The sequence below is a fragment of the Falco naumanni genome, chromosome 16, assembly GCF_017639655.2.
Source record: "Falco naumanni isolate bFalNau1 chromosome 16, bFalNau1.pat, whole genome shotgun sequence".
In the NCBI taxonomy this organism is placed as follows: Eukaryota; Metazoa; Chordata; class Aves; order Falconiformes; family Falconidae; genus Falco; species Falco naumanni.
In genome coordinates, this window is record NC_054069.1 from 6434513 (window position 1) to 6448170 (window position 13658).

A 13658-nucleotide genomic window follows, 5' to 3' on the forward strand; every position below is an offset into this window, starting at 1 on the left:
AAGTTAAACAAAAAACAGCGAACAAGAACTAAACTGCTGAAGCTGCCGCCAGACCCTCCTAATTACCACGTATAGAGAAAGCCCCACGAACAGGAATCATCATTTATAGACCAGCTGACACCAACATTTCTGTCTGAATTCAGTTAACAGGTTAAAACAGCTGCTTCGGCAAGTTGAAAAGTGAACGTGACGTAATGGAGGTTTTGAGCCTACACTTCTGTTTGTTTAGAAGAATCTCTGACAAAATCCGTAAGTAAAATGATTAATCATCTCTTCTGAGCTAGTCAGGTAACCTCAGTAATCCAAAAAGGATCATCTTGCCCAATACAATGCCAAAGCAGAATACCTGGCTTTGTTAAGTTGTGGTTGTTTTATCTTTAATAAAATACCATTGACAGGCTTTATAGGTGCTTGCAATGTTTTTATTTGAGCTCTTCTGCTTTCTTTATGATATGCAGAGAGGACCCAAGCAGCTCCCATTAAGCACAATGTAAAACCTGAAAACACGTGTCCAGTGAAACTTCCCCCATGGTGTACTTCTGCTTCATTGTTACTACAGATAAGGACAAAGAAATATGTTGTTCAGGAAGAGGGGGGCACAGACCCACCCACCAACCACGAGGATTTTTGCAAATATTCAGACAAACGTGAAAAAGAAAGTATTTGTTGTCAGACTGTATAAACCTGACCACTTCATTGACCTTCCGTTCTTACACACGGAGAGTTCTCCACTGCCACCTGGGTCACTAGACTGCACCGTCATTAAGTGCTCCAGACAGTATCATCTTGATAATCCAAACGACTTCTGAATTATATTTTCACTTGTATGATTTAAATAAACAAATGCAAGCCTTAATACACCATCTTCTTAATACGCTTAGTAAAACAAGCTTATTTCAAAGATGTTTTATAGGGGGATCATTTAGGAGAAAGGTCTACATCCCATTACCGAGGCAACTTAATTTTTGTTTCACTTGCGGTGGGATTGAAATGATTTCACGCGCTGCTGCTACTGCCTCCCAAGCACATTCTGCGAGCACAAAGGTGGCTTCCTGAACCACCTGAAGCGGCAGCCTAGAGACCTCAGTTGCAGCATACGCATTTCAGCATCCCTCAAAAGGCATTTTTGAGCAAAGCACATTAGACCTGATCTCTGGAACCTGCGGATCTTAAAACTATCCTCAGATCTTCTAACCTACCTAAGCCTTAACACGCTTTCAGCTGGTTTAACTTGGCAATGCAGAAGAACAAACAAAAGCCTAGCAGTAAGGGGAGAACATAATATTTGCAAGCTAAATATCATTCAGTCACAAAGTGACTGACAAATCATACAATAAAAGTGAAGTCAGATATCAAAGGCACAAACTAAATTACACTGAATGCAAGCCAGCTCTTTAAACTGTTAATCCATCATTTGTTAGCAATGCAGCAAACAAGTTAATTAATCCAAGCTGTCATTTGCTTTAACGGCTTTAGCCTGTCAGGACTTTATATTTCAAGCTTCCAAACCACCTTGGCCTTAAATATTCCACCAATCTAGCAGTCTGCACAGAAGAGGTCATTTATTCTGAAACACACTGCTTTCCTGGAGAAGTAAAACATACCACAGCCTATCTAAACGGGTGATGGTATGTGCAAGGATGCTGTTTGTGCATTAACTAGCTTGCAAATAGGAAAGGCTGGGATACAGGCAGCGTGCCAGCCCCCAGGTTACAGAAACCACTTCGAGACAGCTGAAACTTGCTGGAGACGTTCTGCCACAACTGCTAGAATCTGGACACCGTTTGAATATGTGCGTCTATCTATACATCTCTGGAGCTAAGGACCACAACCCGCAGTTTTTATTGCGGATACGTAGAGGAAAGCATCCTGTTGTACCTTGCAAGACTGAAACAGCAAAGCTACCCGTGCTTTCATAAACGTATCCTTTGACAAATCTTAGCCTCGTGTCACGCCTTCTGGTTAGATGTTTCTACGAGAGGGTTTTTTTTCATTTTTCTATAATAAAATAGAAACCAGAAGTTATCTTAGATTCAGCTGGATCCCCAGCAGAAAGCAGCAGGACCTTTGTCACAAGGCAGCCTCCCATCCAGCCTTTTCAGTAGTCCAAAGTGCACTTGTTTAGTGGGCAACTGAAAGACTAAGATGGTATTTACCTCATATGACTCCAGAGACACTGGCTGCCAAACCCAGTGGTCAATGCTTTCCATTTAAAATACGGCCCTTTTTTCAGGTGGGTATCTGTACGTGTTTTAAAATTTGGGACGTTAAGGCTCTGTTCAAGAGGCACGTACACACCGAAGTGAGTACAGCAAAGGATAATGAAGATGATTAAGGGACTGAAGTGCTTGTACAAGGGGAGGCTGAGAGTGCTGCAGGTGTTCAGCCTGGGGAAGGCAAGCTGCAGGGGGGAATCTTAGGTGTGTAAATACTCGACAGGAGGAAGATCACCAGGCCAGACTCTTCTCAGCAAAAGCACCCAGCAAAAGGGTAAAAAACAGTGGGAACTAACTGAAACACAGGAAATTCAATTTAAACCTAAGAAAAAGGTGGTTTTTTTTCTGGGCAGGTGGTCAAATGCTAGAACAGGTTGGCTAGAGATTGTAGTTTCCATCCACGGTCCTGAGCAACCTGCTCTGGTTGACCCTGCTTTGAGCTGCAGGGCTGGACTAGACATTCTCTACAAAACCTTTCCAACCCCAACGCTTCAGCAACCCGGTTCAGTGTAAGGCAGTGAAGACATGGCTCATCCAGTTCAAATTTAGTAACGAGCAAATAATCCCTTATTAGGGGACACACTGTATTTCTAGTTTTATGAATGCCTGTTAACAGAAGCAGTAATAATCAGAATTTCAGCTAAAGAAATGTATATTAAACATTAGAAAGAATATTTATAGTTAAAAAAACTCACATCCTGAATAGCTTTATCTGGGTTACTGAATCTCTCCCTCTAAGGAGATTTCCAAGAATGGTGTGGCTGATCCTGCCAAGCGTGGGACACAGCAGATAGCTGCTCAAGCTCATTCCAGTCCAGCTTTTTGGATCTCTGCTTAAAACATGTATGATATTGTCCAGGACAAACTGCTAGGTAAAACTAGGCTCTTACAGGTACAGACATATTTAAATACTAATACTCTAAGAAATCAAAGAGATGTCTGAATGTCTCCTTCATGTAGGAGCGTTTCTGGAGACACTTCCACTTAGAAGAGGCACAAGATGCTGAGAAGCTGACGTTGAAAGCACAGAGCATTTTACAATAAAACACGTCTCCTTAAGGCTTAGTGTTTATTCTGAAAATACTCTAGAAAACTTGTAAGACTGTCTTTCTGTATAGTCTGAGCTGGGACACTGCAATATCACGAAGGACTAGTTACGAAGGGAATCTCATTCTCAGTAAAATGTGGTTTAAGGACAAAAGAACACTACTTCGGCTCCCCAATGAGTAGAACAAAATCCAGTACAGAACTAAGGTCACTTTGGTTAAACTGTGCATCAGTTACTGCATGTTTCCAAGAGAAGCACTCAGAAAAGTATCAATAAAATTGTAATAGCATTGTTACATCTTCATTTGCACAACTATAGCACACTTTGCATTACTAGTTACTACATATATTTAATGGAGGAGTGTTTTCACATCTAGCTGCTGTTTTGCTTAAGAAATGTTCTTCCAAACATTTACCAGCCTCTCTGTAAGTTCAGTGCTTTGCTATTTAAAAAAAAAAAAAAAAAAAAAGATTTACTTTGAGATCTACTTCTCGTGGATGTTTGATTTTGCATTTGTAGATGATGAGACCCACCAGACCGCCTGGGCTGATCTATTTCCCACACAGCCACTGGGTACCCACTGTGAATGCACAAGAGCCTCTTGCAAAAACAGACTTAAGTCCTAAGGTACCCTCTAGGACAAGGGAGGCCGAGCATGAACAGAACCGGCTAAAGGAGCTTATTTTGCATTTCTGTGCATTACTATCACTCCACAAAAGTAATTTTTTAAAGCGGGTGGTGGATGCCCTGGCTGGCATCCGGCAAAAGAAATAAACATTTCGTTTCCATTGTGAATGTTTTTGGAAACCTCAGGATAATCTTATGGCTCTTCACGGTAAAGCAGAGAGATGCCTCTGTAAGAGCAGGACTATTAGCACAACAATACAGCCCAACAGTATCCCATTCTTCCCTGGTGGTTCTCTAGGCAGCAGGGTCCTCCCAACCTACCGTCCAATGGCAAAACAGACTGAAGGTTGTAAGGAACACCTAAACAATCCGGAAACTCTGCTATGAGGTGTAAGATACCACAGTGAGTATGCAAATGCAGTTAAGCTGTTCTTCCCAGGCACATGCCTGGCAGTTGGAATATTTGCCTCTGAACTGTTCCTTAGTCTTTCTCTCCTTCCTTTTTCTATTTCACACAAGAAATGTGAAGTGCCAGAAAAGTGCATACATAGGTATAGTCACCTAGTCATGTGTCAGATCCTGCACTAGAGTGCTAGATGAAGAAGTTGTGCTTATCATCACTTACTTGTTTGATACTTTCACACTAAAACCCAGTGGGAAGCCACATGAGGAAACCGAAGGACAAGATCAAAATAACTGCTCCCAAACTTCAGCCAAAAGCAACACATTCCTTTAAATACTTACAATTGTTAAGCTAGACATAAATCACACAAGCTGGTAGTTTGGTCATGTTTACTGCTTTTAAAATGCACATGTAGTATGTCAAGACTGCAAGCAAGAGGGGGTAGAAAGAACCGTAACTGAAAGTTGGATATTCCCTTTCCCCTTGCTGAACAATTACGTTAGTTTTAGGCTTAATATCTTCCTGCTGCCCAGTCTGGAGCCTTGTAATGGGAACAGTCACTGATGAGGAGCTAGAGAATTAGCCCTTCAGAACAGGTTCCCTGTGGTTAGTTTAGCTAACAGATAATCTGCATCCCACCTGTGGTAGAGACTTCAGGTGAGGGGTGCTGAAGGTTACAAGACCGTGGCTGTGAAAGGACTTCTAAAAACACAGTGGAAACCGCTCATTAGAAACTTTGTAGACCCGTAAAGGATTTAAGCACAACTGAAATCTTTTTAATTCAAACGTTTTATTACATCTAAAGACCTTAAAAAAAAAAAACAAATCTAAAATGTAACAGCATTGTAAGTGCCTAGGCTAAACACATTATTTATTGCAATGACATTAACTGACAAAAGGCAAATTCAGAACTGCTGTTGAGTATACAAAATTTCACTGAAGCTATGACCACAGCGAAGAATGTTAGTACAGGGGCTGAAAATAATCCTGCCCATGAACCACCAGTCAGCACTATGAAATGATGGTTTAGCAGAGCTGAAAAGACTCAATGAGGTTTAATACCAGGCTACTCACAGTGAACTTGAAAGCCTGACATGGCATTAAGAGAACATTTACCAGTTACCAACTACTGACAACCATCTTTAAGAGCATGCTACCTTCTTTAAAGTATCTTATTCAAGAGGAAGATAGAAAAAGGACTTCTATAAACTCTCACAAATTTTGTACATCGCTGAATAGCAAAGTCACTCAGAAGAGCTATCACAAAGGCTAACTTCAACCCAGGGAGTCTAATCTCTCTCTCAGCTCCTCCTGTACTCGGAGAGGAAAAAAGAGGCTCCTCTGGAGGGTGAGTCAAAGCTCTGAACCAGCCCCTGGAGAGGCCTCTCACTCCTCACTGATTACAGAGGAACAGGAAGGAAGATCAGCCCCACCAGACTCAAGTTTGTCTTTCTCATCATACTTCTCCCACCTCAGCAGCTTTTGAGTAAAAATTTAAATAAGCTGCTCCATGCCACAAACCTAGAGTGAGTTTTTTGTCAGTTGTTTTTTAAGACCCCCCCCCAAATGCAAAGGTTAGTCAAGGAACAAAACAAAGCACAATACTTAAATGCTGCCAGGAGACTGATTAACTAAATAAATAGTGGGTTCCACAGGTTTCTAACAGAAAATGAAAGTCCCCCCCAAAAGCAGGATTATGCGTGGCAAAATGTTCAAAACGTTGAAGACACTTGGGTACAGGACTCCAGAAGAGAATCCCACTATTTGTGCTGTTTGGAAACTACATGTTGTAAAAGGGAGACTTTATTTCACACACATTGTTAGACTCAACATAGCAAATTCAATATACTCAAAGAAGGATCAGGACAGGAAAGAGGAAAAGCTTGCGAGTCACCTTTCTACTTTTTTGGTTTTTAAAATACTACCTTACTTTTTTTTTACCTTCCAGTTACATCAAAGTTGCCCTGGACATGACATCCTGCTTTTGACACAAGCAGCCTAATGATAAGGACTTAAAGGTGGGAAAAGATAACCCAGACAAGAAGACAGAACTCTGAACATTTGAGTTCTGTTTCCATGCAATCCATCCCCCTGCCCTCCAGTGTAAAAAAAAAAAATAAAGTTCAGCCAGGCTCCATCTCTACTGCACTCCAATCACCAGGGCCCTCTACATGCCAAACTCTATTCATTGCCCCCAAGTTCATTCTGCGTGGTGATGCTGACAGTTTCAGAGAAACTCTCAGCAGCTCCGGTTTTGTTATTGCAATGAAAACGCATGTGAGAACTCCAACTGCCTGGATATCAAGCACAGAACTCGTGAAATCAGCTCTTAACCAAGAAAGGTTGTTACTTGAACACCGCAGTCCAATTCCTAAACAAAGCAACAGTACCTGCTATATACGGAATATTCCAGGTAAAAAGATCTTTTTTACCTTTGAGACTATTTCTGCTCCTCTCCTATTTTTCTATTCCTTTCTTCCGTTACCCTACTAGGATATGCTAGACTCATTCACGGAAAATAAACTCATTGCCCTGGGTACCATTCAAACTTTAAACAAATTTGTTATTACTAGACAGCAATCATTTGCTCTTCACCTAGCACTTACTGTTGTAGCTCACTGTCTGTCTTTTCTGCAGGCTCTCAGACAAGACTTTTTTTCCCCTCTGAAATTCTAACACGTTTCTGTCATTACTTCCACTCTGCTTCCTCCTCCAAAAACATGTAACGGTGGCAAATACAACCGCAGAATATCTCATCCTTAATTGCAAAAGCCCCTCTGAGAAGTCATTCCAATAGATCAGGAAAAAATAATTTAGAAAAGCCTGCACAGAAATACTAAATGTCTAATAATGGACCCAGAAAGATTTCTTAATTACTTTTAAGAGCAAACAAGGTCTAAGAGAATTAGCTAAACTCTGCCTGAAACACACATTAAAGTATCTGCACACAGGGAAGGTCTCAGAGCCTAAAAAGCTTTTGCTTCTTCAGAACGAACAGAGAGATTAAGTCAAAGTTTTACAGGAAGCGATACATATAAAAGCCAAGACAAGAAGGCAAAAAGAGTTACCATCCAAGCTGCTTTGAGAATCTTCAGCCACGCTGATTCAACTTCTGTATTTTTTGCCTTCTGTTAATTTGTCTTCCCCTATGGCCACCTAACTTTCTCACATAAAGCAGCAGCTAAAAAACCTTCTGGTCATGTAAATGCAATACGTTGTTATAGAATCTTGACTGAGTACTGAGAATGTTTCATATATGAAACCTTAAAATTACACAAGACACACGAACTTAACCTGATGTAGGAATAAAGGTAATTTTTAGATAGATTTTTGGCTTAGGCAAGTCTGCATACAAATCTTGCAAGATAAACAGCCTCCAGTGTTGTAGTTCCCAAGGCAAGTATCAAGATGAAAAGATTTCAGAAGGAAAAAACCCAAGCACAGTTGTAGCTTCATGGCTGGGCTTCAAGATTAGCACTGGTTTGAGAAGCAGCTTAGAAGGTGAGAAACACAGAATCCCCTTTCTTCTTACTCAGTGTTTCCAGATGGTATTCAGTGTAAAGCAAATCATGCTGTTCCTTAAGAAAAAAAAACACCACAACACAAAAACCAAACCCAAAGCAACAAAACCCACATTCCTGAGAAAGGCACAAGATATTCAAAGGTTACCAGACCCCAAAACAGACCTACGCTAACACGCTGTATACAGAAATGGGAGTTATCGTCTTGGTATTTTTATCATCCCAGCCTTACTAGAACACTGCCTTGCTATTCTGCAGGTTGTAAACTATGTCAAATGAGTTTATGAGCAGCAAGCTCGTCTTTGGTCAAAAGAACACTGGCTCACACAAATATTTCATCAGCTATGCAGGAGCTGAAAAAGGACTTTGACTGCTAATGCACATTTTAAAGTTAAAGGCGCTAACACAGGTCAAAATGAAATGCATTTGAACTACTTAATGTCACATATTTCTTCTTTGTGGCCTAAAAAGGAGCACCGCAACATATAGCTCGTTCTGGGGAAAATTCAGCCTGTCCCTCCTTGAAGGGACTTCACTGCTACCCTAGCCTCAATACCTTAGAAAAATCTCAGAACTGTAACTTGGGATGCGTAGGCACCGCACAATTATAGAAGACAAAACATCCTAGAGGTAACCAATAACGGCACAGCAGACGCGTAAGCCTGACTTCTTGAAAGTTATGACATTTACCCAAGCTACACTGATGGAGAGCTGAAAGGCTACAACCTGGCTGCCATAACCACGTCTGTGTTACACAGGCACAGAAGATTTTATTACTGCGGCCGTTACCACAATCAGGAAGGAAGAGAGTGTGCAGGAACCTCTTTCAATACTAGAATGTAAGCCTCAGGAGCGTGGAATCACTTTTACTATTCACTCCATCAGTAGTTTTTAACTTTTTTCTTAAGTTAGCATACGCTGGAACAGCTTTCCCTAAAGTTTTAGTTCCAAAATGAGAAACAGTGACAGTCATCGCACATCTCGTGACAAAGGAAAGCAACATACTACATTGAAAGGGAACCTCGGGCAAGATAAATACAATTAACAAACTTCAGAAGTTAACGTTAAAATGTTGAACATGAGAATATTCTCTTGCTTACCGAAAATTTCTCCATTTTTGGCAAATTCTGTCACAAGGTACAACATGCTTTTGGTCTCCATCACCTGTTGATGGAGAAATCACACATGAGATTGTTTGCGGGAAGAGCAAAAAGCAAACACCCCCCCAGCGGATACTTCTTTTCATGGTTCTCTTCTGATAAAGACGTGAAAGTCTTTGCCTTGCACATACAGTTATCTCAATCTTTCACTTCATTTTTTTTTTTTTCCAAATTACCTCAACAAGTTCAAGGGGAGCACTTGCATGCTAAGCACAAGGATAAGGTTTAAATACTTCATAAAGCCACCGTACAGAGGTGGTGGTGGACAGGATTCCCAGCCACAGGCAACTAATACAAAATTACTGTATCCTCAGCAGCTAGTTAAAAGACTTTCCTTTAAGGAATTAGCCTAAAGTAATTCCCTTGCTCAACTTTTCTAACATGCTGATGGGCTGATGCTTGCAAAAGAAGACTGGGATAATACTGACCTCTGTTACCAACAGTTCTCCAGTTACAGAAAGAAAAAAAAAAAAAAAAAAAGAAAACCAAGTGAACATCAGTCTTGAAACCTGGCAAAATTCAGGTAAAAGTACCACAATCACAGAATCCCATTGTACGGTTGGATAGTACAGCTACAAAACTGTCACATCCTCACTATATCATCTGGTGGGGAGAGTAAAAAAAAAAAAACAACCATCAAGCTTTAAGCATCGTCTACTTCTTCTGGTAAGCTTCAGCCTTCCTCTTACAAGAACTACTCACAGTTCAAAAATATGGGAGGCCGGAAGGAATAGAGATAAACAGGAAAAAAAGAGGGTAAGGGGAAGACTTCAAAACTTTTCCATGAACGGTTGTTCGTGGCCTTGAACAAAAGATTTCACCCAACAATTCAAAATTCCGTACTTCCATGATATAAGCTGGGAAAAGGCAGCCCAGTCAGTTATCTGGCAGCTTTCTTTCTAATGATCTACTCAGTTGCTTAAACAGCTACTCAGGAATGCGTTGTACAAACAGCATAATCAAAAGATACACTGAAAGTGAAAAATCCTCTACTTCAAAATAAAAGAGTAATTTGGGACTTCCCTGCAGTACAATACAATTTCAACACTTAAGACATTTTGGGCCTATTTCAATAGCCACAGTAAAATAGTTCAGCCTGAGCTGTCTGTGGACAAGACCTTCCTGAATTTGATTTTTGCATTTATGCACAAGCTTAAAGGTCCGAGGAGACTGTTCACAAGTAAACTTTTTAGAGGAATGCTTTTTTTAAAAAAAAAAAGAAAAAAAAAAAAGGCAAATCCTGAAAGATATATAGATAGTTATAAAAACAGCAGAATTACCAAAAACTGACAAGCCAGCAGACAGAACAAGACGGCAGTTCTTCAGTCACTCCTGCACCCTTGTTTAATTCTACAACAGCTAAGCATATTATGACTGAAATGTCTGTATCTGAAGGCAAAACAGTTTGGAAAGTCTGTTTTAAACCAGCATTTGGAGACAGAAAGCTGCAACAGCCTGTGGATTACGTAGAGATGGAACCATTTTTAATCAAGCCAAGATTGCTAGCTTCATTACCTAACTTCGATAATCCTCAGCCGTTCCTTGACATGAGACAATCCAGAAACTTGTAGCGTGGACACAGTGCAGTTATGGACACACTACACAAGCAAACTAGTGAGACAGTTTGACTGAAGGCTTTTTGAAAAGTCAACTCACCTATCTACCAAATGCATTTCTAATAAGCCAATTCCTTAGTAGTAAAGCTGTAAGCACCACCTAACAATTGCCCTCCTCTTCAAGTGATCTTGCTGATCTCCAGGCTTCATTTCATTGTTCTCAGACTCTCCTCTACTATTTTTGTGTTTTGTCATTAGTTCAGAAGGAACTGTGGCAGATATTACTCAAGCTATTTGAAATTTAACTCGCTATGGTCCGCCTCTACTCAGTGAAATCGACATTTTAAAAGAGCAAGCGCCAGTCTCTCCCATCAGGTGAAATTAAAGCTAAATCAGTCTAAACTGGGATCTTGGTCTTTAGTCAGTAGAACAACTCCAACACCACAGGTCCAAGTCCTTGTGCTCACATCGCCTTGATAGACATCATCAGATGAACTCAAAATTCAAAAGTTTAGTTTTAGCACGCACAAACCTTCATTTGTTTGTTGAGCTAGGTTTATGTGAAACAAGCACAAGAGTATCTCAGAAGCACCATGTGACTTGTTAAACAGCACGCTGACCGACCCCAAAGGGAATATTCTCAGGAAGGCCTTAAAAGCAAGAGTTATCTGAAGCAGAAGCCTCAGCTTCTGAGCCAGCAGCCTCAAACATTTTACCATAAGCTAACAGGAACAGAAAACGAAAGAGAAGAGAAAACAAACCAAACTATATTTTACTATACAAACTACGTGCACTAAAAAAGTCACAAGTAAAAACCTTCAAAAGTTTTCATTATCTGCACTATCGCAAGTGCAGGTTTCTCTCTTATGTAAATACATACTGTTGTACCATAATTATTCATCATTTGTGTTCTAAAGGGATGCATTCAATTCCACTACATACATAGTTCACTTTAGGATAAATAACAAGTTGTCCACATCCACAGTGAAATGCAAGACTACAACAAAAATAAATCTAAAGAACTAGTTATCTGTCTCCTCGTAAATGCATTTTGAGATAAAGTGTCTGGGAAGCTTTTCCTCGGTGCATGCATTTACATCACAAGCACGTCTGCAGAATCTGGATTTACGTATCCTCGTGTCTTATCATCTTTGGATAAGAAAAAAAGGCTGCAATTACTCCTCGATTTGCAATTCTGAGCCAAGACTCAGCTCAAGAAAACTACTATAACCCCACAGATCCTCCCAGCTAGTACTTACTCACTGTGGACACGTTACGTTGAATATCCCTACCCTGCTCTAGCTTACATAGTACCTTGTCTGCTAACAGGAAAAGCCTCATCACCAGGTATTTCCAACTCAGCTCTTTCACTAACATGAAATTTACAACCTTCTGTGTATTTTTAGCCGATTTCAGGTATGTGTGAGTATCTAACATGGCCAGCCTCATGGTACCATAGAATAAAAAAAGACCACAACTGATGCACTTCCAATAAAGTGAAACACTTATCCAACACAAATCAGTTCCAGAAAAGTTGAGTTTGTCACAGGCTGGTGATCTGCCAGGAGTCACTGGTGTAGAGTGAACTCTTCATACAGGAGCAAGAGAAGGGGAAAACCCCCACCGCTAACCATACCTGGTAGAGCTTTATAATGTGCGGGTGATCAAGCATTTTCATTATCTGCACTTCTCGGTAGATCTTCTCCAGATTCACAGCGTCCAGCTGAGATTTATCAATGATTTTTATTGCCACCTGCAGACAGAGAGCAAAAGTGAGATTAAAGCTCCCCAACACTTTCCTCATTAGTTTAGCCTTATTATAAAGGGAACGGTGCAACCCCAGATAACTGGGGGCTTTCTTCTACCTCAGAAATACATGTCCCACACTGAAAAATACAGCAACGTAACATTAAACATGTCAGTAGCGGCTGCAGGACTATCTCCTAACAACAGTGTCTCAGAAAAAGGAAGTTTTACAAAAAATGGAAGACACAGAACAGGTGATGGAGGCCAGTGCTCCAACGAGCCCAGGTGCAGAATGTTTTTATATCAGTAGCAGGTGGGAGCAACTGATGACCCTTCATGGAGCAGTGTTGTAAAGACAAAGATCTTCTTTAAAAGCCTAATGGTGTCCATTTCTCAAGTCAAGGTAGCCAATCTGAATTCCACAAAAGAAAAATGGTATTTTAAAAGAAAAAATTTTGACTCAATACAAATAATCAAAACATGGTGGATCCATGTGTTTTCAGCCGTTACATGCTTATTTTAACTGTAATTAATATGCTACTACATAAGGACATCTACAGTTCATCTGTTCAGGGAAAAAAACTCTGTACAGATGTTTATCACTCAAACCTTGCAAACAGATCTCGATTAGTTCAGAAATCAGATCTTGTTTTTAGCCAATACCTGCAAAGTGAATTACAGACAACTAAGCATGTTTAGGAGACTGAAAATTTCAAACAGAAGACATTTAAAAAAACCATTAAAACAAAGAAGAAAAATATAGCTGCTATAAAAGCCATGATGCAAAGGATAACAATACTAAAAACTATTGAATATAGAAATGGTGTTTATTCACCCTGAATATCTCATTATTAATGCTGAAGCAGGAGCAAACAATGTTAGTCACACAAATGCTTCCAATTATAACTGCATTTCACAAACTATTGAACTATGGGAGACAGCTGCTATGCAGGAGACAAAAATCCACAGGAGGTGAACCTCATTATCTCCTGTAAGGCTGATTATGGACTCACCTGAATTCAGAATTAACTATTTATTGACTTCATTTCAGTATGCTTTGGCTTGATAACCTCTTCAAGAGTCACTTGTCTTCCCCAACCACCAGAAAAACAAGGTTCTGCTATGAGTGAATAAATTGATCTAGCTTTGTAATCAATGAAAAGTTTTTAGTTTTGAGGTGCAAGATGCAGTCTTACCTAGCTGAAGCAGAACAAGACTATTTTCCAAAGCAAACAAACATTTTTTTAAAAAACTTTTTTCAAAAGACAGGTGGGGGTTTTGTTAATCAAATGTTTGGTTGATGTGGAGCTTGCTTAAAGCAGATTTACCAAAACCCAGTATATATTTGTAAGAATAATGTTACATACATTAGACAGCAAAC

The 13658-nt window shown here is 40.0% G+C and overlaps 1 protein-coding gene across 3 annotated transcripts in view; it reads right to left on the bottom strand.

Annotated features, from left to right (window-relative positions):
* The window catches only part of SIK2 (salt inducible kinase 2), a 55336-nt gene that overhangs the window by 33243 nt on the left and 8435 nt on the right, over positions 1–13658 (bottom strand). For all 3 annotated transcript variants that reach the window (XM_040615867.1, XM_040615866.1, XM_040615869.1), the window contains exons 2-3: positions 12168–12284; positions 8916–8979 (exon numbers count right to left, since the gene is read on the bottom strand). In XM_040615867.1, the coding sequence (XP_040471801.1) occupies positions 8916–8979; positions 12168–12284 (181 nt within the window). The remainder of the gene's footprint in view (positions 1–8915; positions 8980–12167; positions 12285–13658) is intronic.